This window comes from Ursus maritimus, unplaced genomic scaffold (assembly GCF_017311325.1).
Source record: "Ursus maritimus isolate PB19 unplaced genomic scaffold, ASM1731132v1 scaffold_28, whole genome shotgun sequence".
Taxonomy (NCBI): Eukaryota; Metazoa; Chordata; class Mammalia; order Carnivora; family Ursidae; genus Ursus; species Ursus maritimus.
In genome coordinates, this window is record NW_024425341.1 from 23129750 (window position 1) to 23155362 (window position 25613).

Sequence of the window (25613 nt, forward strand, 5' to 3'; positions counted from 1 at the left end):
TTACTGTCAGAGACCAGGGGGGTGCTAACCTTCCTTCAGAGGACAGTGTTTCTGACCAGAAGAACCCCAGGGTTTTCCAAACCATCAGGACATGTCTATCATTGACTAAAGAAATTTTGCCTTCAGCCCTTTACGAAGGAAGGAAAGGAAGGGATGGATGTGAGATCATTTGGACAGACAGACCAGAATCCAATCAGGAAGATTTTTTTTTTTTTTTAAGATTTTATTTGTTTATTTGACAGAGAGAGACAGCCAGCAAGAGGGAACACAGGCAGGGGGAGTGGGAGAGGAAGAAGCAGGCTCCCAGCGGAGGAGCCTGATGTGGGGCTCGATCCCAGACCACCGGGATCACGCCCTGAGCCGGAGGCAGCCGCTTAACGACTGAGCCACCCAGGCGCCCCAAATCAGGAAGATTCTTGACCTCCAAGATACACTTGTATTTTCTTACTTCCCTGTCTGCCAAGGAAATAAGTTTGTATTGTATTCTGTAAGCACACAGCTTGTCCCATCGTAGTGAAAAAGAAGAAGAGTTTTGGAGGAAAAGAAAATGTTCTTATTAAAAATTACCCTCCAGAAATTGGGCTGTATACAGGTTACAGAAGCAAATAGATTTTTTCACCTTTCCTAGGTACAATCACTTAAAATGACCCACAATTGATTCTGGGCTCACACGCAGTCAGATAACAGAGGATTTGATTGACTATATAAGAGAACTCTAAGATTCACTTATTATTTCTAATATGTATTTTCATATCCTATTTTTTTTCCTCAAGAAAGGCCTTATGACATTGAACCTGCCATCACAAAGTGCTGTTGTTATAGAAAATTTCATTTATCATTTGACTTATTAATTTAAATGGAAAAAAAACACACACACACACTGCCCCACAGGGAAAATTCCTGCTATCCTTCACTGTCTTTTAATGTTATTACAGCTAAGCTCCCTTTATCCAAATATCTTAAATATTTACAGACAAGTTGGGTATAAATCAGCACTCATTAAAGGCCCTAAGGAGTTCAGTGTTCAGGGCTGGTGAAGTGTCCTGTCCCCTGAGGGAGTCCTTCCATAGGGAGGCCCACAAGGAGACGTCAGGAGGTCAATGAGGCCGTGGCCTGCCTCGCGGGCAGCTTTGCTTTGATGTGATCACTGGGGCAGATTTGCAGATGCCTTAACCACCTGCCAACTGTGCTTTTGACCTACCAAATTTTAAAATCTGGGTAGAACTCCAGAGATTCAGGTTTCACCTTAATTTCCTTTTACACATGAGCTCAGTAAGCCCCGTCTTTCTCCACCCCATCCCCTGAGCGTGCGGGCCACTGTGTGAGGCAGTGCGACGCCACGAAGACCTTTATTTTCTGCCTCCTTAACCCTGAGGAAAAGGCAACCCTGTGTTGTGGGAGCGCAGGTGTGGGGACAAGGGAGGGCGCCCTGTGGTCTGACGGGAAGGCTGGGGACAGGCACGGCCACCATGCACTGAACCTCGGGAATACAGAAGAAATCCAGGCATTATAAAAACTTTTTACTACTTGTTGACATTTCACTACTTACAGTCGAATCATTGAACGTCATCTCCAATGCAGAAACAATAAATTTCCAGCATCGTTAGCTGCCCGAGAGCCTCTGAGAGTCATGCTTCACGTTCCCTGTGCTCAGTGGGGCACACGGCCAGCTCCTGTCATTGAGGAACCGGGTGCTTTTGTAGGCACCTTCATGTTCCTCACACACGCTCTCTTTTTGTTTAATGCTTTATGGTTTTATTAGGTCTGGGTCCGAGATGATTTATCATCTACATCCTGGTACACGTTGTGGAGTTTTCCCTACTGTGAGTTACTGGCATGACCAAGTTCTCTCTCTGGTTCATTCTTCCAAGATAGGAAATCCTTGGCGATGAGTCATTTCTAGAGAGATGTATGTCTAATTGGAATTAAATAAATATTACGTGTTGCTTTGCAAAAAAAAAAAAAAAAAGCCACTTAGCACGGTGAACAGTGTGTTGATGAAGCTTTATTCCGTGTCGCTCTCCCTGGAAGGATGTAAGCTCAGGAGGGCCGTCTGTCACATTCACTGACGTATCACAAGGATCTAGAAAAGTGTGCTGCACATTGTAAGTGTTATTACTGATTTGTTAAATGAATGAGTCCTTAGTAGAATTTTGTTTCTATTAAGAATGTGGCACTACAGTTTGGTTTTTATGTTTGGTGGATACGTGTGTAGCCCGTGACATGTACCAATCGTTGTCTTAAGGACTTCATATACCGTCATCTATAGGATTCTTCGGTTTGATATTATTTGAAATTTTTAATCAACATGTGTTGGTACTATATGTCATTTTTAAAATTATCCGTTAATATGTGTATGGAATGCCTATTACCATATTTCTTTGTCTAGTTGAATATTAATAGCTTTTACTTAAAGTGATCAGTATTCATACTATTACAGCCTTTTGCTCTTCCATAGTGTGTGTGTGTGTATGTATAATGTACATGTATTTATATACATTTTCATTTCATATGGCGGATAGAATTTCAATGCATGAAACATATATCCATGATGTCTACAGGTATCAGCAGTGAATATTCAGATGTGACAACCAAGGATAGCCGTGTTTATATTGGATGCGACCACATCGATCAGACATAATGGCAGTCTGTGTGATTATGGCATCATGGATCTCGCACACAAAAGTACACTTCTGTGTATGAGTACTATATCTAAATCTTAAAGGTGCTCTTTCTGGAGATTTAAGGTCAGGTCTTGGATGCAGAACATAAAACATAAAGGAAATATGTTCCAGGAGATGGCTGCTTTCAGTGTTTGAATGTCTGAATCAATCCAAGAGGTGATTTTAAATGACCCTCCCCCCCACCGAGAATGGTTTTGTTACTGTTTACTTCTTTGTAGTGTATGTGTTTTCATTCTTAGGAAACTTATAGAATATTTATTTATGACTCGTTGGACTTACTGCCCACTTACTGCTTAAGAAAAAAGCATTGTCAAATGAAAAATGTTTGCTGCTCTCCCCCCTGGGGTGTGCTATTGAGAGGTACCCACTTGAGATGCCTTAATCTGGCCAACAGTGGTCCTGTGGCCGCCTTTATCACAGCCAGTCTGAGGAATGAGAATTGCATGGACCAGTCCTGTAGGTTGGGATGCCTTTCCTCAGCCCAGCCACATGGCAGTCTTGCCTGCTCCGGCTTCTGCCCTCACCATGCGTCTTCCCCAACCCCTAGACTGTCCCAGTGCTGATCCTTCTGTATTGTTCTCCGGGCACAGGTATCTGTCAGCACATGTGGGCTCCATGTTCTCCTTATCCACCTGCTTCCCTCCCGCCAGACTGGGAGCTGCCAGACAATACAGCAGGGGTTGCTACATCCTTCAACTCAAATGATTAATGATGATTAAGAATCTCTATTAGCTATTAATGGATAATTAATTTATGTAGTAACTTTACCAGTACACCCAGAAGTTTTCAAGTCACAAAAAAATGACTTCTTAATATACAGTCTGCGTTTCTTCTAAACTGAAGTGCAGTTTAAAATAAATTTGATTAGCCAATAGCCAGCAGCAAAACAGATGATTATTTTTCAGTTACAGAGCACCTAGAGAGGTAGTGGGTCATGAGAATAATTTACTTGGTAAGGAACAAATGCTAAGATCATTATATATCTAAGAGGATACTCACACTGTTATGAAACAGCCCATCCTATTGGTGTCCCATCTAAGAATCTGTTTGGCTAACAGATGCTAGTCTCGAGAAGCAGAGAACTTGTCTACCATGGTCCAGTGTGCAAAGGTTCTTACTCCACCGTATTTCTGGTTGACCTCCATTCCCTACTTACCATTTCCTATTTGATTCTAATCCCTTTGTAAACTCTTTGGTTTCTAAGACATGTTTTTAGGGAGCTATATATAAACCCTGCAGAGTGAAGGGGGGCTATACAATTGATTGAATAATTTCTGTACTTTATTACTAATAGTGTCGTTTTTACTTTTTATATCCCTTTTAATTGTCAACATTTCCAAGTTGAGTCCTTCCTATGATAAAGGCACACCTGCCTGGGCTGCTGGCACGGTACACATGTGTGTAACAGAATGACTCCACACCAGTCAGCAGTGCTGGTCCCTGACCGTGCTCGCTCCTCCAGGAGAACTGTGATTGAGGGATTTTCCGTTGTCTGGGGACACGCTGGGCATGGGCACACGCACCTGCAAAGCCCCTCCTGTGTGTGTATTTTCACAACAAAGGCACCAAGATGACACAACAGGCAGATGATATGTAGATGGCATTTTGTACAACATAAATGGATCACAATGGGTACGGTGGTATTCATTTTCATTTTTCCTTTCCTTACTTAATAGAAACTTGTCTTCTCTCTTTCCTCCACACTTCAATGGGAAGTCTGTATATTGTTTTGTTACTGCGAACTTGAAACAGACAGAGTTGTTTCTGTCTTTTCCTTGTGTCTAGTCACCTAAGTGATTAACAATCTGTGCCTTTCTGGGGTTTGTCATTGCCCCACGCCCACCTTCTTTATCTCCTGTCCTGTGGGGTCCCTGGTAAATGGAAGAGTGTGAGTGGCTGTGATGCTAGGGGTAAATTATATCTGAATTTCCTTATGGAGGAGTAGGTGTTTCCCAGATTTCCTCACCTGTAACACCTGGTGCTATGGTCTTGGTGCTCCTGCCAAATGTCTGCGTTTCCTTTATCAGGCTCCCCACCCGCTGCATGTAGGCCTGCTCTGAAGCCCCATTGTCTGGCCTCTGCTCTTGCTTCTCCCTCATTTACGCAGGCAAAAGCCCGCACATCTCGGACGTCCTCCCCTCTGCTAGGTGTCTTCTAATGCCTCAGATGCTGCTTTTTCAAATAATACAAATAATTACAGAAGTAATGACCAATTCTTCAATCAAAACAGAGACCCCATAGTTGAGGAAGGTTTTCACAAAAGAAAATCTGTACAGTCTAGAACGTGAGCCTTTCAGGGTGGGGGGGATCTTCCAGGCAGAATGAGGACACATATTTGCATGTGTTTATTTAAAAGCTCAAATACTCATTCATCAACTGTTTATTTATATAACCCATATTTTACTCTTTCACTGCTTTTACTATTTACTACCTTGCTGTGTTTATATAACCATTATGGGGGTGCCTGTCAGGCTCAGTGGGGGGAGCATACAGCTCTCATTCTCAAGGTTGTGAGTTCAAACCCCATGTTGGGTGTGGAGCCTGCTTAAAAAAAAAAAAAAAAAAAAAAAAAAAAAAGAGAATTATACCTTTCCAATCGATCCTGGTTTTTCTCAGTCATTTGAGGTACAAATAACTTCTACTGACCGTTTCCCTCCTAAAGACGCTTGTTTCATTTAGACATCAAATATCTAAGTCCATCAGTTGTATATGACAGCATATTTTCACTTCCAATGAATACAGGGTGATTTTTAAGATTTCAGTGTCATTACTTTGATGGTATCTAAAATTAAAGTAAGTCCATTCTGTTTTAATATTTTTCACTGTTCATATTTGTTATAATTCTTGAGGTTATTACATATGAGCAGATTTTGACTTTTATATGAAATAGCATATGTAAGTACAATTTATTAACATTTTTCTCTACACAAAGCTGATCTGATTTTTGGAGTGTTTAGAGAATTTAAAATATGTATAAGATCAATGAATAGGCACAGTTGTGAAATTTGTGATTATGAAGAGGGATTTTTTAAAATATTTTTTAAAGAGGATTTTTTTAATTTAAGGAGGGCTACTGGAGAGAAAATGTTGGAGTCTCTCTAGAGGCCAACAACAGTGTTATGAAAATTGTTTAACAAGTATTTATTGAGTTCAATAATTTTATTTTACAAACTCATTCGGATACTGAATCAGAAAACTGCTGACTTTTAACTAGTTGTGCATGAGAAATTAATTTTTTAAAGTATTTTTAAGTAGGCGAGCCATGTATACCATCTAATACACAAAACTCTATCAAAGTACATAAGAATAATTTCATTAATATTCTCATCTTATTTGGATACAGTCTATTCATCAAAGTGTATAAAATGGACACACAGATACGTATACATGCATATTGATATGATGTCCTTTGTATGCTGTTAAAAGCAGTTCTTATTTAAAAAAGTCTCTTTGTACTTTTATGGATTTAGGGAGAAATCCCTGAGCTCAGGCTACAAATAGACATACATTCCGTACGTTACAATGCATTTAAACACATGCTTTCCCAGCGGTGGGTTCTGTAGATAAATAGATGGTGATGAAGCTTCTGTTTTCATTAGCGTAAGTCCAGTTGAAGGTAAATGTCACCTTAGATCTTCAGGGAAGGACGCATCACAAGACACCCAAACATTTACTTTGCATACACGTGAATTAACATTTACTGAGCTTAGTGGTGTCGCTGTTGTCAGATCCACTCATTACATAGTTAATCAGGTAAGTATCCTGATCTGTGTTTTATAGTCTGGTCAGAAAATTAGTGATATACTTCCAGAATTCCAGCACACTGTGGGGAGTGATGAGTTCCATAAGAGTTGTAATTCTCAGAAATGTTCTATTACTTTAGGCTGTGCCCTAACACAATTCTCTAACAAAACGGCTCCAAAGTACGTGGCAAAGCTGGAAAGAAGTTTACTTCTCTGTCGTGCCACAGCTTTGGGGGCAGAAGGGAGTCTAATTTGGGCAGATGGCCTGGTCCATGCTTTGTTTACTCAGGTGTCATTCCCTGAATCTCAATCCTTGTCTGCGTGGTCATAGATAGCTCACCCCACCAGCTCCCACTCCAGCCTGGGATAGGAGGAGGTGAGGGACACTCTTCCAGCATGTGGCCGGCTGACTGTGTGTTCTTGCGTGGGATGAGGGGCACGGGGCCCCTCTGGGGTCTCTTTCATATGAACACTGATACGAAGGTTTGTACATATTTTTGAATGCAAGATAATTAGAAAATAAATACGTGTATGTTGAATTTTATATCTTCTTTAAATATCTTCTGTCATAATTCTAGTAACTAATTTCAAGCCAGGTCAATAATTCATCCAGCCCATTAGTTGAAGTTATTAATGATTTTCATAAAAATTAGGGACTTAAAGTACCCCATTTCACCATCTAAGCCCCCAAATATTATCTTGTCCAGATGAGACTCTAGAAGCCCTTCTTCTACCCTTATACTGCAGATGACAAGTTATTTGAATTCAGTTTACACTTGTGTGATGAGCAAAATATTTATCATGTTGATGGCAAAGATCCACCTTACTCATTATGGGCTGCGAGACTGTCCGAACTGTCTTCCTGGGGAGACCATCTCAGTATCTCTGTCTCGTTGAAAAAGTAGTAGATGGAGAGAGAAAGACTGGATTTGGTGTTTTCAAGCCAGCTCCCTCAGATTTGGAAAAGCTGGTTACATAGCAGTTCATTCCCCTCTGTGTCCCCAACCCTGGAGCAAGATGATCAGTCTTGCAGTGAGCAAAATCCCTCTTCACTGGAATACACCGGGGGGCCCTGATACAGAGCTTGTAGCAAATAGATCTCGGACACTTACATTATATAAAAATTACATGCATGTGAACATAATTGGCAAGGGTCCTGTGCGTGCTGTAGGTGTTCAGTCAACGTCAGTGCCTCCGTCCAGTCTTGTTCAGAGTGGCAGGCTGCACTGTGTCTGGCACTGCCCCCTTCCCAGGTGTGTCATACTTACGTGGTATCCACCACACCTGTAGCCAGGTCATGGGTCTCTTTGACTTTATTTGACCATTGTTTGCCTTCCCTGTAGATTATTTTTATAGACTGGCCTTGACCACTGCAAGAGAGTCCTGTTCCCCATTTTAACAGGCTCTCCTGGATCTGCCTGCACCCATGGAAGAGTCACTTAGCACCTGGTACTTCTGAGAAAGTCTGGAGCAGTTGCTTGCAAGACCAGACCATTGCTGGAATCTCTTTCCTCTGTTCCTTCGAAATTGCCTCTTGAGCTAGGTCGCAGACAATGGGGCATCATCTTTAGATTTTTAGAGTGCTTTTAATTCTGCCACTGCATTTTCAACCTTGCAGCCTCATTTCACTAAAGTATGCTATGAGATTTAATCAGCCCTTCAGGAGCTTGGCAAAATATAAAGAAATTGCCTCCTCTGACTTGACTTTAGCATATCTCTCTTGACCCTTCAAAACTGAGATGAGTTTTTGTGCGGGCTTTGTAAAACCACTGAAGAAATCCACGAAGTTTGCCATTGTTCCCACCAGCCTTTGTGCATGGGAGGCTGCTGCTCACGGTGCAGATTTGCAGCAAGGTTCTAGTGCTTTCTTCTCTCCTTGTCTCTTCCCTTTCTTCCCTGGTTCTCCCTTTCACTACCGCTGCTATACCTCAGAGTGGTGCACTTCAAGAGAGAGGAGGAGAGAGGACTTCTAACGTCTTATGGGGGTGAGTTTGTAGATCCCACGTACTTTTAGCTTAAGGTCCGATTCTTCCCACTGAGCTGATCTGCGGCCTGCCTTTCTTTTTCCAAACAGGTGAGTCCTAATCACTGATGTGAATGTGGATCATTTCAAGGTGTATGTAAAGGCAGCTTTGCATTTATTCTTGGAGTAGTAAAAGTTCTATTTGAGCTGTAGGACCTTTCCTAAAAAGTTAAGAGTAGGCATTTCTGATAAAGACTCTGGATTCCACTTCTTAGGAAATCAGAATGTCCCCCCAAAGGCCAATTTGTGCATTTACTCTTTCCTTAATTAAGTCATTTATTCAATATGTGGCTTATGGAATCTCCACTGTACAGTGCCGTTTCTGGTGCTGTGGATAGAAAGGTGAATCCGAGAGCTAAGCCTTCTGCTTGCCTTCTGCTAACTTCAAATAGTAGGAGGCAAGAATGGAGTTATTTTAGGTAAACTGAACGGGAGAGACCACTGAAGAATGCTGTCAGCTGACCTGAGACGTGAACAGTAGGAAACATCCTGCAAAGGTCTAGATCTGAGCAGAGTAATAGCGTTTGCAAAGGCCCCGAGGAGGGAAGGGCTTGGCACCATCTAAGACCCTAAAGAAAAGCCTGTATGGCTGATGCACAATGAATCTTTTAGGGGCTGCGGTCAGAGAAATAGTGAGGGGCTAGACCATGCTGGGCGTTGCAGTCCCAGGAACGGAGTTTGGGGTTTCTTCCCCTGCTCTAGAAGACCCTGGAGTGGATTCAGTAAGGGAGGACCACACATCTGACTTGTGTCATCGAAGTCCCCTTCTTGCCGTGCTGAAAATGGATGGTACAGTGCACAGAAATAGGGACGTTTAATATCAAAGAGGCTGTCACAGTGGGCTAGAAAAAGGAGGTGCTGTGAACTTAAGGCTAGAGTCACAGAAGTGGAGGGAAGGAGGGGGGCAAGGTGCTCATCTAAGGGACTTTGACAATGAACATCAAGATCAAAGTCAAAGGCGATGGCGTTGTACTGCGGGTGGGAAGTTGCTTGTTGTTTCCGCCCACTGGGGTCTGGATTAACCGTTCTTAAGCCAATGTGCACATACATGGAAATGACAGTTGAGTAAGTGGATGGTGGGAGTGGGCGAGGTGCCCCCTGCCGCGGCGGGAGTTTACAGATCAGCAAGGGCGGAGGCTGGGATGGAAGGTATGGTCAGCAGGCAGCATGCATGCCAGAGAGCAACCGAGCGGGGATGATGAGGCATGGGGCTGCTCCATGTCAGCAGGGAGGTGGAACCCATTGCCACAGCGCAGTTGTTTCCAGATTAAGGGCCGTCGTTAACTGGGGTTCTGGCCGTTTCCTCTAGGGGACAACTCCACAGAGCTGAGTCCTAGCAGTCGGTGAGGTTTCTGGGATGAGAAGGGAGTGTGGGATCTGAGTTAGAGAGTAGCGTCCCTCCTGGATTCCCCCTCACCTGCTCATCTCTCTCTTTTTTTTTTTTTTAATGATTTTTTATTATATTATGTTAGTCACCATACAGTACATCCCCGGTTTCCGATGTAAGGCTCGATGATTCATTAGTTGCGTATAACACCGAGTGCACCATGCAATACGTGCCCTCCTTACTACCCATCACCGGTCTATCCCATTCCCCCACCCCCCTCCCCTCTGAGGTCCTCAGTTTGTTTCTCATAGTCCATAGTCTCTCATGCTTCATTCCCCCTTCTGATTACCCCCCCTTTCTTTATCCCTTTCCTGCTCATCTCTCTTACCTGCCCCACAGGATCCTGTGGGATTTCAGGGACCTAGCCCCTCGTGTCCCTGTACACACCATTTAATTACTGCTCATTCCCCTCCTCCTCAGCCTGATAATTAAATTTAAATAGTTATGTTGATGTATGTATAGACACAAAAAGATTTTAAAACAAAATACAATTAACCTTCATATTATATATTAATTTTATCCATACACTGGTTCCTTGTTATGATGGAATCATTTAGAACAAAACGTGTTTAGAAATTAGAAAAAACTTGGGGCGCCTGGGTAGCGCAGCAGTTAAGCGTCTGCCTTCGGCTCAGGGCGTGATCCCAGCGTTCTGGGATCGAGTCCCACATCGGGCTCCTCCGCTGGGAGCCTGCTTCTTCCTCTCCCACTCCCCCTGCTTGTGTTCCCTCTCTCGCTGGCTGTCTCTATCTCTGTCGAATAAATAAATAAAATCTTTAAAAAAAAAATTAGAAAAAACTTGAAGTTTGCTATATATATATATTTTTTTTTAAATAAATGCTATCATATATATAGTACATGTCAGAGAAACATGCTTTACTTTCCCCAAAAGATGCTCTTTTTAATAAAGTTTGAGCTATTAATATGAATGCAATCATGAAAACAGCTTTTAGGTTCAAATGAATATGAAAATCATAAATTAGTAATATACTAACACCTGGTAAGCTGAAACTGCTTATGTCCATAACTTCAATTTACAACTATTTTTAGAAGGTAACTGCCAGCACATAAAAGAAAAATTAAATCAGGTTAGACTGAATGACAGCCAAGAATTCATTAATTAGAAATAACATATAACGCCACATGGTTTTATAAATTGTTAAACACCTTTTATTATTTTCTACACAAATAACTTAAAATTAGAAGTGATTTTAAAGTTGAATCTTCATAAAACCCAAATTTTCCATCTAAATAAAATTATAGAACCATTGTTTTAAATTACGTTCATTTTCTTAAACAGGAATTTAATGTGTTTAATTTGAATTACTCAAATGTATATTTTTCTATGCAATTTATAAGAAATGTGTGTATGTGGACATCAGTATAGGCTTAAAGGTCCTATTTTAAGAAAATAAAAAGGCAATAAAGTAATGCCCAGAGCCTGAAAAGGAAAGCGGCTGATGAAACTGTCTCTTAGAATGTCTGAAATCACCTCCATGTATGTGATCCCGTCTTTGTATTTTATAGGTCACTTGTGTTCTCATGGTTTATTTTGGTCTTTGGATCTTGCAGTTATTGCTTTGAGGGCCAGTTTATCTCTTTAACATTATTCCTGCTATCATCTTCCTCCTACAGAAAACTTGCCATTTTTCTAAGTCCCTACTAGTAGCAGGTACACTATTGTGGTTCCTTCTGTAAAAGTCGCACACTCTATGTTGGAGCCCTGACTGCACCTGCTTCCTGTGGGGCGGCTTGCTCTCCTTCAGGCTCGTAGGGCTGCTCACCTCCTGCTCCACTCAGCATTTTGATTCCAGTGTCAGGAGCTTGTCAGACTGCTCCAAGCCAGTTACCTTCCACCTGCTGTTGCCACTTTCCATTGATGAGTACTAATGCAGCACTGTCTTAAATTATCGTGTCCTTGAAACATTTCATCAGCTCCTATCCTACACAGCTGATAATCTTTCCTTCTGCCTAGTCCTGCAAGGGTCATCTTCCTTTGTAAAGCTGGAACAAATAAGAGATGGTCTCCTTTTTTGTTCCTAAGCTAGATCGTCCTACAGCTGCGTGACCATGGTCTCCGTGCCTCTGAGCCAGGCCCCCAGCTCTCCTGCCCCACCCCACTTCTCCACATCCAGGTTGGCAGTATTGAGGGCACCACTTGGACAAAGACCACACTCCCCTTCTTTCCCGCCACCTTCTTTGTTACCTGCATGCAATACCCTGAAAGATTTCTGTAGCAACTTTTCTTCTAAACCTAAAGGTAGTTCAGGTATAACACTGGAATTAAGAAACACCTTAATACTCAATGTTAAATATGGCTAGTCTCAGATCCCACAGTGAAATTAAAAAATGAATAAATAAAATAGTTAGACCTTCATGGGGCGGGCGGGGGGGGGGTTCAGCAGCTAGAAGCTCTCGGCTGAGACCAGCTCCAGGAATTGATCTCAGCCTGAGAAAGCTGCCTTGTCTCAGGTGACCCCTGCCCAGGGAGCAGCCCACATCTAACACTGGGCTGTGCTACTGGGAAGGCTCTGGCCTCTCTAATTTGAGGCAGCACTGAGCAGCCAGCTCAGTCCCAGGGCTCCCCGTGGGATGGGCTGAGGCCTTTGTCATGACTGCACTGCAGTTCATTTCCTTCACTCAGTCCGGCTTCCTTCCCTCCCCATCAGGTGTATCCTGCAAGCACTTCCAGGTAAACCTACTTCCAAAGCTCCATGTCAACAGTCACTCCCGGGAAGTGAGGCTGTGGCTTTGCTCACTTCACTGGAGAAACAGAGGAGGCCTAGATTAAGTTATGCTTCCAGTGACTCAGCTCATCAGTGGTAGAATCACTGGCAATCTCTTCCCTGCTCTGGTGGGGGGGGGGTCACTGGCCTCTGAGATGTGGCTCTGTAATTACATTGAGCTGAGCCTCTCTTATGGTCAAGAACCATAGAGTTTGGAATGTAAGAAAGTTGAGTGGGTGTTTCTGTAGCTTGTCTTAGTGTCCTACTAAGGAAATGGGAAATGAGCGCTGCATTCTGTTTAATCTTTAAATTTTGCATTAATTTTCTAAGATGCTTTCTCAGATCTCCCCTTGGCATTCACATTTTTCAATTTGCAGGAAGAAGCATTGAGAAAGACCTCAGAACTTACATTTGAAATCCTGGCTGTTGTGCAACATCTTAAACTTTTATAATGGATGAGTCATCCTACTTCTCATTGTGTTTGTTACTATTAAGATGGAAAAGAAAATAGGATACCACAGAGGGAGACAGACAGCTAGTGAGAACAAGAACCCAGTTCCTGGTTCTTCAGCTTTTTTGTTGTTGTTTTGTTTTGTTTTGTTTTGTATTAAACTATCCCCAAATAATTTCTAACATTTTTTTTATTTAAAAGCTTTTCAATTATATCAACACAATTGTGACACGATAATATCATAGGGTTCACAGAGGTGTGGGCTCACCTGTGTTCGCTCAGCCAAGATCTTCAACTTCTCTTGGTCTCACCTTCTTTGCAGATAGAGCTGGAATAATGCCTCTTTTGGAAAGGTGTGAGGATTGACCATAGCATATAAAGCATTTCCTGTCTCCTGGCTTCATGTTTGGCTTCTCCAGAAGTCGGCTTGAGACAGACATGGAGACATTTCCTTTGTTTAGACCTTCACTACTCCTTCCTCTCATGGGACTTTGTACAAGATTCTGCATGAGTTGTGAGGACAGCTGTACTCGCTTGTGTACTCATGCACCACCTCCCAGACCTCAGGCCACCTCTGGAGCAGGATTTGTGGCACCTTCACACTTGCAGCCTCATCACTAATCACAATTTGGAATGCAGTGAGCACTTCTTGGAGGAGGGGGCGTGAAATATATTAACATTATCTTTTAATAGCATTACTGAGGAATGATGTCTATTTTTGTCATCCGTGTTTATTTCTTTGGGTTAATTGGCTTTCTCTTCTCCAGTTATTCATGATAGAAGCTAAAGAGATTTGTTTGAGAACTTTCTTCTTTTAGGTTATAAATGCTGTATGCTATAAATTTCCATCGAAGCATAGTTTTTGATGCATCCCACAACTGCAATGTGCCATTTTACCATTTCAACCTGTTCAAATATTTTCAAATATCCCTTGTGACTTCTTATTGAAGCATTAATTAATTAGAAGGGGATGGCAAGGGCCGTGCAAGCCTGCCATATCCTGACTGGTTTTCTGCATGCTCGCTCATTCAGTTACGAGGCTCGTGTGGAAATCTCCAGCTGTAATTTGGTTTTACCCATTGTTTTTCTTGCAGTTCTATCAGTATTTACATCATGCGCTTTGGAGCTTTGTTATTAAGCGCATACATGTTTAGGACTGCTACGTTCACTCTTATATCATCATAAAATAAGCTTCTTCATTCCTGGTAATATTCTTTGCATTCAAACTGTTGTGTGTGATATTAACATAGCAACTTGAGTCTGCTTTTGATGAATGTTACTGTTCTTTTTGTTATGCTTCCCATCATTTCGCTTCTATCTACTTGTGTCTTTATATTTCAAGTGTGTTTTTTAAAGTCAGAGTGACAGTGATTTTATTCTTTAATCTCACCATCTCTACCTGTTCTTCTTTCCTATGTTTAGTTAACTTGCTTGAGCACATGGAGTGCAATTTTTATACTTGTTTTGATGTTGCCTACTAATTGAACCACCTGTGTCACTTCTGGTTAAGTTTGCTGTTTTTTTTTTTTTTTCCACCCCTCATTATGGATAGTATTTTCTTGCTTTTTTGCAAGCTTAATAATTCTTGACTGGATGCCAGACCTGGGGAATCTTATTTTGGTGGGTGTGGGATATTTTTGTATTCCCAAAAATTTTCTTGAGTTTTCTTTTTGGATGTAGTTAAATTTCTTGTAACTGTCTGGTCCTTACAGAGATTGCTTTTGAAGACTGGATGAAGGGAGAGGGAAGTCAAGAGTATGGGGTGACCATTTTAAGTAGGTGGTCACTCACCTCCAGTCTATGCGGGTGGTGGACCTGGCTCTGTGACCCAGACAGGAGGAGCTAGGCACCTTGCTAGCCTCACCCTACTCTGATCTTGTGCTTTTAATATTTCTGAAGAAGTGACCTAGGCAACACTTACTCTAGAGTGATTTTTTTCCCCCACCCCTAAGGTTTCTCTGTACTCTGTTCTCTGCCCAGTGAGAAGAAGAATTCTGCTCTGACTGCTGGGGACAGACAGTCTTAGCTCCGTGAGCATTCTGGACACTATTACCTATGATCTTTTGGTCATTCTTTCACTAGCCTTGAGTAATTGTCCTTATATACATGGGTCAGTACTCACCTGGAATGCAACAGGGCTCTCTGCCGATCTCCGGGGGCCTTCCTGTGACTGTGACTTTTAGCTTCCTTCTCTTGCTCACATTCTCCTTTCCGTGTCCTCATTCAGGGAGACTGCTGGGTCAGCCTGGGTGTCCATGCCCTTTGCCTTGGGTGTGTAAGTCTCTCCAGGCAATAAAGCCAGAGAAATGGTAGGGACACTCTCCTTTATTTCCCATCTCTCAGGGATCATGTTCCAGCAGTGCATGATGTCCAATGCTTTGAGGGCCGTTTTCTTTATAAATTTTAACTTTTTTTTTTCTTTAACTTGGTTAAGGCAGGAAGGGAAATCCAACCCTTGATACCCCAACTTAGCCAAAAGAGGAGGTGTTCTAGTGAGTTTTTAATCCTTCTTTGTTTGAATTACTAAATGAGCCATGACTGAGAAAGAGTTTGGAGCTGATTCCTAGAATCGATTTAATTGAATTTGTTAACCACCCCTCATGGTATTTAGTGCAATATTAACCTCTGGAATGGGACATGTTATCCTCGTTACATGAATATCATGTGTTAAAGATCCAGCAGAGTGGTATTTGGCCTGGGGCAAACATCATACTGAGCAGGTCTTGAGTTGTTGCTAGTTACCTTGCTCTCACTAAGGGAACACGTACGAGGACTTGTGGTCATATTTGTTTAAATTTCCTTTGCAGATTTTAGAACTACTTTCACCTTATCTTTACATAAATATTGAGACATTTGTAATCAACTGAACATCCATTTGTTGAATATAAACTTCACTTTAGAGAAGAAGAAGAAAGAAAAATGGTCATAAAAATTATTTACAAGTTAATGACCATGTCTATAATCTACAATGTGGCTACAGTATATGCAAATGGACCTGATAAAATTGATGTACATGCCATTTCTTCTTTGACAATTCCATGAAAATTGAAAAGTACATCTTGTGTTGTTCCTTACTGCTATGCTTTTTTTGTATCTCAATCACTTATGATGAATTTTCAACCTTTGATATTACCAGGCTTCCATGTGTCCATGATTGTTTCTCAGCTTGACTCCGGGGCTCTCTGTTTGGTCTTACTCTTAACTTTTGGTCATTTTTCTATTGAGTTGAATGATTGCCTGACTTCTTAATTTTGAGTATTCCAGAGGATTTAACCGTGGGCTCCCATTCTCTTTTCTTTCAGCTCCCTCCACTGTTACTTCCCCAGTCAGAAGAAACCTAGTGACTTTTCTGGTCCTTTTTTTGTTGCTGACTCTAGGATATGCCCTTGGACACACTCCACATATTTTAAAACAAAGAGCATAATATGTTCAGAATGAACTTTATCATATTGCATCGTTGGCCATCATGGTCATATTTATGCATTTTCTTTTGCTGGGTCACCATCTATAAAATCTTCCTAAGTTTGCTGCTTCCTCCTCAATAGGTAACTCTTCATTTTTTATTTAACTCTTTTTGTCATAGTTTTTCAGTAACTTACACCTGGATTAATGCCTGTGTTGTTTGGGATGGCAAAGGCCCAGCAGCTCCAGGTCGGAAGAGTTTAGACAGCGTTTGCCTTTGACTTAAAAATAGAAGACCATGAGGGGTGTCTGGATGACTCAGTCGGTTGAGCGTCCAACTCTTGATTTCAGCTCAGGTCTTGATCTCGGGGTCATGAGTTCGAGCCTCGTGCTGGGCTGCATGGTGGATATTGAGCCCACTCAAATAAAACAACAATACCAACAAAAAACAGGAAGACCGTAAAAGGGTCCATTGCAGAAAGTTAAGTGATATGATAACCCATGTTATTATATCAAGCCTTTGCTTGAACACTACAGATTTGAAGACATTTTATCTTTATTATTTCTTTTGATGTTGACATGTTCATAAGAAAGTTTATTGTAGTGCTGAAGAGTAGAAAATCTGGATCTACCATGTCCAAATCCTACCACCAGTAGTTGCCAGCTGTGTGGCCATGGAGAAATTACTTAACTTCTCTGTGCCACAGTACCTTCCTTTATAAAAATAGGATAATAATAGTACTTACTTCATACATACTGTTATTACATATAAACCACTTAAAACAGTGTCTAGCTCATAGTATGTGCTGTATAAGTTATTACTATTATTATAATAAAGCAGGAGTAGTAAAGTAGAATTAATATGACTAAGAATAGAACTGGGGTGCCTTTCTCCTTGGTTTCCCATTTTAATGACAATATTGGTTTCCACAGAATTTTTCTTTTCTTTTTTTTTTTTTTTTAAAGATTTTATTTATTTATTTGACAGAGAGACAGCCAACAAGAGAGGGAACACAAGCAGGGGAAGTGGGAGAGGAAGAAGCAGGCTCTCAGCGGAAAAGCTTGATGTGGGGCTCGATCCCAGAACGCTGGGATCACACCCTGAGCTGAAGGCAGACGCTTAATGACTGAGCTACTAAGGCACCCCCCCCACAGATTTTTTCTAGCTTTATTGTTTCTGGAAGTTGGTATATATTAGAAGCACTGTATACTTGCAAATTTCTGTTATTTCCCTAAAACTTCCATGCTGCTCTAGAACTGGGGAAAATAAGAATTGTGAACATATATTAATCCCTCCTTCCATTTCAGACGTCCTGTTAACTGTTCAATCTGCATTATTTCATTTATGTTTCACACACACCCACCCATCGGTTTTACTTGTCATCCCTCCTTTCAAGACACAGAAACTGAGATTTAAGTCATTCACCCAAAATTGCAGTCTGTTTCTGAAGTGGAAACGCAAGTCTGTGTGCTAGCCCGTCTCCTTCCCATAACCTGCCACACGATACACTCCCCTTGCCGTATGTTCACTTGCTACAACTGCTTCCCTTAGAGATGATCTTTCCTTTCTAACTTGGCCAAATCTTACCACTTTCCACCTGGAAATATACATAAAACTCACATTGTCTTTTCATTCACTCCTGTAGCTCCTGTCACTTTTCAAAGTAATAGTATTCATACAGCATTTTTCCCTCACTCTTTCTCCGCCACAAAGAAAGTGACTCTGGAAAGGGAGGTATTATGTTACTGCTGTGTACTAAGCAACACCCATGGTCTTTCTCACGTCACTTCCCTCTCTCCATTCTCTTGCTTTAACATCCGTCCATGATTTAGAGTCCATACCGAGAATAGATGTCAGGTGTCAAGATTTGAAAATCTGGGGGGCGCCTGGGTGGCACAGCAGTTAAGCGTCTGCCTTCGGCTCAGGGCGTGATCCCGGTGTTCTGGGATCGAGCCCCACATCAGGCTCTTCTGCTATGAGCCTGCTTCTTCCTCTCCCACTCCCCCTGCTTGTGTTCCCTCTCTCGCTGGCTGCCTCTATCTCTGTCGAATAAATAAATAAAATCTTAAAAAAAAAAAAAGATTTGAAAATCTGATTTTTAAAGTGTTTCTGAAAATTAGATAACCCTATTTTTCTAATCCTTTCCCAAAGCTGTGGGAGGGGGCGCAGAGCCAACAGTCCCTGGATGCACACACATCTCCACTCCTTAGTTTACATTTCAAGTGTTGTACGTCATGTGGGTATTTGAAGTTTTATTTCTTTAAGCTGTGGGGAGACTCCTGGAAAGGCAAAGTGTAAACAAATCTTCTGACATAGACCCTGTGGGACCCGGTTTCCAAATGATTGCGTCCAGTGACATTTCATTGATTGTGCACAAGCTGTGAAAAATGCTGCCTGTCCTCTGATGAATTTCAAACTTCTGTTCAGTAGCCTTTTGTCCCGTTGATAATGAATATGAATGCTGTATTTTATTTCAGCATCATGTTTTTGCTTTTCTCCTGGAAAAGGAGTTGATATGACATCCATTTCATCACTTAAACAGTTGGGGTAAAGGTTGCTGTGAAAGCCTAATGAAGTCCCTGAGTTGTGACCACATACACTTGCCAAATCAAATGCGCTATGGAGGGAATTTCCATGAGTGTAATTAGAATGGCAGCCTGTGTTTCAAGCCCTGGGTGTACAAACTTGGCTTCACGCGGTCTGGTGGAATGAGACCTGCCCTGAGAAGGAGGAACTGTGCCCAGAGCTCCTTTCAAGAAATGCTTTCCCATTACCAAATGTATGCACTGGGTGCTGAATTCCCATTACGCAAATAAGAATTTCTTTCTTGAAGCATCCATGGGAAAGAGNNNNAATTACTTCAAGGGAGGATTTAAGGGAATTAAAACTAGAGTTCAAGTCAATTCAATAAGTATTTACTAAATACTTAATGTGTACTCGTTACCATGGGAGACACAAAGGGACATTCACTATCTTCAGGGAAACTGGGTAAAAAATTAGTTAAAATGAAATTGGCAGAAATGCCATTCGGATTGAGTTTATGTTAAATTAGTCTTTCCCAGCCCCTGGATTTGTGTGTGTGTGTGTGTGTGTGTGTGTGTGTGTGTGTGTGTGTGTTGGCAAGCTTTACATGTCTTTGTCTTAAACCTTCGTGAAGACCTGTAATCACTTTCATCCATTTTTTGCAATTTAGGGTATTTTGATAATGGTCAAATTACTTTGATCATGCTTCTATAATGTGCACATTTTTGCCATTTTGTTTGCAACGGAAAGTAAATATTTTCATTCTTCCTCAGTTATTTCTATTTCTTCATTGGCATTGTTCATATTAAAATTTTAATATTTTTTTTCTAAAATCAAGTCGATTGGCAAAAAAATACTCATTCCCCAAATCATAAATTTATAACTTTGTCCTACCAACCAGTGAGTTTAAACTTTAAAAGTTAGTCAAAAATCACTTTTTCCCATTTGCTAAGTTACTTTGCCTTAAAAAATGTAAATTCATTTTAACCCTCTGAGTCCTATTTACGTGTTTAGGTAAATGTGGTAAAAAGTGGCTGAAAGTGACAATTTGTGGCTGATTCATTGTTTCTGAAATGTCACTTTGTTCTGTTGGTTCTTGAACACTCATTAGCTTTTTCTCTGTTCCCATGAAGCTACAGACTATGTGAACCTTGCACATATATCTAGAAGAATACATGAGATGCTTTATTATTAATATTCATATTTACCAACTGGTTGAGCAGATATACATTTATCAAGCTCCTGCTGAGAGCTAGACGTTATTTTAGACACAATATGTAGAGATGGATGGAAGAGCAATTCAAGGTCCACACCGGAGGCAGGTGTTTGCAACCAAGTCCAATGACTGAGACACATAGAGCGGGTATTTGAGACTTGCATTGTCTCATTCAATCCTCACACTGTCCCCTGTGAAATAAATACTGATGGCGACATATTTTTAGTAGATTAACTGAGCTAATAAGAGCAAAAGAACAGTCTTAACTCTGCTCCTTTTTCCATTCCATTTTATTGTCAGTTGAAAACAAAGCTGTGCAAATAATAACTGTTGAGTGAACATTTTCCAAATTTGAACGCAATTGTCAAGGTGTTAAAATAAAGACAAAGTCTGTGGAAAAGAACCAAAAAAAAGGGATGTTTATACTAGTCTAAGGTGCCAGGGAACAGTTTGCAGAAGAAGGGGAGCCTGGCACGGCCCAGACACAGAGAGGCCCATCTCTGCCCACGGCTTTAATGGGCATGATTGCCACCAACAGCCACTGTCTCCCTGGAAATCTGCAGCTGCCCCTCAGAAAGATCCTTTATATCATCTACACTGTTTGAGCCGCGATTTCATTGTAGGCACAAGGACGCTGTCCATTTACTCTTTGTTTTCTGTGGCGGTCAGTCACTTTGAACATCTAATATTACAGATGGCTCTCCTAGCTTGATGATCCAGAATGGCCAAAATTATTTTTCTTTCTGAATGCCAACAGTTGTCTGTTTCCAAATACTGCGCTCAACTCTGTTAAAAGTTTTAAGACACGGATGTTTTCTTTTCAGAGGCCCGCTTTGGGAGATCCTTGTTTCCAGGGATGATTTTTTTTTTCCCCTTAAACGTTTCAAAGTCCAGGCAATTCCACACTTCCTAGCAATATGACTGCACAGCCAAGTTTTACATATGACATCTTCAGTCTACTTTCAATGTAGCAAATAGGTATTGCATAGATAGACGGACCTTTGCTCTTGCAGCAGCAACATCGCGTGAAATCTTTCGTATTGTATTTTTGTTACTCTGGTCTTTCTGTACAAAAGTCTATTATGTTATCTGTGTTAAAACTAACCGTTAAAAATGATTTCTTGCTATTTTCAACAGATACATGGATAGGAAAGTTATGTCAGCCACATTCAGCTTTTAGAATGGCTCATGGGGTTTTCCGGTTCTGAAAGCTGTCCCATGTTGTGGCTCTGGAGCAGGTTTTAAAGTTATTGATAGATTTACACAGATAATACTTGTCTTTCGGGAAACAATTTGTCTGGATACACGCTAAAGTGAATTTATGTACCTTCTAATAAGAAGTGTTTGCACCACTTCATGCAAATAATAAAGGCCCCTTAAAAAAAAAAAAAAAACCAAGATGAGTGGCTGGGTGGCTCAGTTGGTTAGTCATCTGCCTTCACCTCAAGTCATGATCTGAGGGTCCTGGGATCGAGCCCCAGGTCAGACTCCCTGCTAAGTGGGGAGCCTGCTTCTCCTTCTACCTCTGCCTGCCAACCCCCCTGCTTGTGCTCAATCTCTTTCTCTCTCTGTCAAATAAATAAATAAAATCTTAAAAAAAAGGCAAGGAAGGATTTATGAATTCTAAATATTCTTGGACCAGGAAGGAAAATACCAAAAGCATTCGTATGTGTATATTTCCCCCAAACCCATCTCTCATTTCCCATTGGTGATAGAAATTCAGCCCCTGCCTTCCCTGTCTCCGGCTATCAGATCCCCAGCTCCTGCTGGCTGGCAGATGTCCTGGGTCATCCACTGAAGTGCTCCTCCAAGATCAAACTGAAACTTTCTACCTTAGAAGAGCCAGAGACAGTTAAATGCCAAACAGTGTTTTTAAACATTTTTTTCAAATAGATTTATTGCCTTAGTGATAGTGAATGTGGAATTAAATACAGTTTTTCTTTTTTATAAAAGACAAAATTGTGGATTATAGTGAATTATTTTCTATTGTGCTAATAGGTTTTTGCAGACTGGTTTCACAAACTTTTTTTTTAATCTAGAACTGAGCACACTTTGACTATGTAAACACTGATTTCATGAACATGTCAATATTACATATCTAAGTTGTAATACTTGTTTTCTAAGGGTTTCTACATAGCTTAGTTTGTATCTATTTAAGTAATTGAGTAATAAAATAAAGTAATAAAAATCATTTTAGAAATCCCTGAAATTCCCTTCTCCTTCACTGGGAAAGTTTTATTTCTCAGTTTACAAACAAAGAAAACAATAGTTTGCATTCCTTTGTACATATATCGAAATCCACCCCCCCCAGGTCAATGTTAAAAAGAAAAAGAAAAAAGATACAGACATAAAATAATTTGTTTACTGGAAATGCTTTTTTGGATATCATTTTTTTTTTAAAGATTTTCTTTATTTGAGAGAGAGTGAGTGAGAGAGAGCATGAGCAGGGGGAGGGGCAAAGGGAGAGGGATAAGCAGACTCTCCACTGAGCAGGAAGCCTCATGTGAGGCTTGATCCCAGGACCCTGAAATCATTTCTTTTTTTAAGTAGCAGTCTCCTTGGTTTATTTCCCTACTTCATGAGAGCTCTGGCTTGCTGATCATATGCTAAATTTAAACCAGAAAAATCTAGATGGTAACCAACAATCATCAACTTGATCCATTTAACCTAATGGTGAATCAGTTAAGTTCAAAATTACGTTCTGAGTATGGAATGTCCTCCCATTGATGAGGTTTCAAGGCAGTTGAATTAGGCAGAGGATGCTCTCAACATAGAAAGTGAGCAGGTCCAGAAAGAACAGATTCAAGGCTTTCTTACCGACCTGCTTTGTCAAAACTATTACAGGTAAAACTTCATTGTGAACCAGACCCTTATAAATGCATGAAGCCTAACAGCCACGTTGGAAAATAATAGTGGTGCATTTTTTTTAAGGCTGCTAGATTAACGGATGAAATCTTCAATTTATTCTTCAATTCAGTTGTTTGTCCAACAAACATTGATTAAACATTGATTAGCGATGTGTATTTGGTAGTGTTGGTCCTAAAGGAAGAAGGATCAACATGGCATGAATATTCATTCCTGCGGTATTTCTGACCCCACTTTTTCAGATGCTCATTTCCCTACTTGTTACGTGGCTGCTAACTCCATGAGCCTGTACGATCTCATAATCAGAAAAATAATTCAGACATCGGCTAGAACGCAGAATCTAAGCAAAACTGTATTTTTCCCTCTTCTCAAACCGCATTTATACTTTTAAAGGATCTTTACACATGGTTAAATGGTAGATATTCTAAAACATGAATACATTTTCTGTATTTTTTTCAGGCAAAATGAAAATGTGTTTATGCCTGGTTTGCTAATCTGAATCGTTCAAATGCAGTGTGTGTTTTGTGGTAGGAATTGATCTCGATAGAAATATCTTTAACTTTTTTTTTTTTTTTTCTCCATAGTTTTACCTAGCCACACATGTGGAAATCCTGGGGAAATCCTGAAAGGAGTTCTGCACGGAACAAGGTTCAACATAGGAGACAAGATCCGGTACAGCTGTCTCTCTGGCTATATCTTGGAAGGCCATGCGATTCTCACCTGCATCGTCAGCCCTGGGAATGGTGCTTCCTGGGACTTCCCGGCTCCGTTTTGCAGGGGTGAGTACCAGATGACCAGACGGTGTTATGAACACAGAATAAATAAGTGGCTTTGGTACTGATGGCATAGAAGTTTCCACTAAACGAAAAGAATTCACATCCCTCTGGGTCTTGCTGTGCTAGCTTATTCTGTTCCTAGAAGTCATGTTCCATGAGACCTAAGGAGCCATGACTAGACCCGATAAAGCCAATAACAAACTTAGATGTGTTCCTTAAATACCCACATTTTTCTTCCTTCTGTTTCTCAAGTTCTATGGCCTTCTGCATAATGTTATCACTTGCTGTCCTAGCATTCTAGGATTTACTGTGCACATTTATGTCCTTCTTGATGTGGTGGCTCCTTTTTTATCTTTTTTCTTGCTAAAAATGACAAATATGCCTTGATAATTAAAGGATCCCTTTTAAGGACTCTTTCAACACTCTTAGGCCTTTGAAATAAGGTGATCGTGAGAGAACACACTATAGCCAAGTGCTCCGTGCCATGATTTGGGGCGAGGTTAGAATTACCTTCCTGATACACCCTGTGATTTTTTAAGCCTTTTCCATAACATTATTTTACTGCTCCAATAACTTTAGGAAAGAGCCGACGATACCTCTTAAATTCTGACTTTCCTGAGAAAAATGCCTCTTACGGTTTCAAAGATAAAAGTGTAGCCAACCTCCATTAAGGCCTCGCTATGAGGCCAGAAAACCTGCTCAACGCTTTACATGATCATATCAATACTCGTAACAACCATGGAAATAATAACTATAGACAGTCGTTTAACAGATAAACACAATTTGTATTTTCAACAGGTCCCAGAGACAGACAGCATATGATGCGTTGAGACGCACTCCCACGTCTGACTTCTAATCCATGCTCATAGCCGTGCAAATCTGAGACCTCACACAGGGCTTCTAGCTCAGTCTATGCTACTTAATGGATACTTACCTTTTCTCAAATAGTCTTCCGTTCAATGTTGTAGGCCCCTAAGATCTCCCAGGTGCTAACTACATGCAGTGGTGTATTTCTACCAGTGCTACACTCCTGCTGCTGGAACTCCCGCTGGTAGCCAGTACAAGCTGATCCCTTCAGCTGTTTCATGTTTCGTCTTCTCAAGCAGGCATTTGATTGCAGACTCCTTTTGCAGCTGAGGAATCCGCGGTTAGGAAACGTGACTTGCCCGTGGTGTTCTAGCTCCTAGTTGATGGAGTTCACGCATAGCATGTTCACATTATTCCTCAACCCTGGAGAAAATCCTACTGGGAATATCTTCTATTCCAAGTGTCTGTTTTTCCTCTGGAAATGCTTTTTTCCTCTGCATGTTTCTGAAGTCCATTATCTCTCTCCTGTCCTCCTCTTTTTCCTTACCGCTATTATTTTCCATTTTGTCAAAAGAGCAGTGTACTCAAAATCCAGACTTTTGTTCCTTTTACCTTTTTTTGTTTGTTTGTTTGTTTTTATTGATTCTCCTTAACTAACTGATCCTATTTAAGGATAGTGCTGCTGGGATATCCTAAGTATATGCTCTCTTCCTTGTCCCCACCATTGTTCCCTTCCACTCTGGATAAACATGGCAGCTCCTGCAGCTTTGTTCTCTTATTCCCCGTACGCTAGCTTTTTCCTTTCCAGCTGTCCTTCGCTCATCTCTGTTCCCATCCGCACTCCACACTTCCACTTCTCATTTTTTTTCTTTTCACCCAGACCCACTTCAAGTTGGTTACATGAGCTCCATGTGTAGAATCTCGGCATCCATCCTGCATCCTACTCCCTGAAGATCCTTTCCAGCACACACAGCTTGCTCACCACCTTTCTCCCTCAGCCAGGCCCCTT

At 41.1% G+C, this 25613-nt stretch overlaps 1 protein-coding gene across 1 annotated transcript in view; it reads left to right on the forward strand.

Annotated features, from left to right (window-relative positions):
- The window catches only part of CSMD1 (CUB and Sushi multiple domains 1), a 1580412-nt gene that overhangs the window by 548545 nt on the left and 1006254 nt on the right, over nt 1-25613 (forward strand). Inside the window, exon 4 of the mRNA XM_040643176.1 lies at nt 23606-23800. Within this exon, the coding sequence (XP_040499110.1) occupies nt 23606-23800 (195 nt within the window). The remainder of the gene's footprint in view (nt 1-23605; nt 23801-25613) is intronic.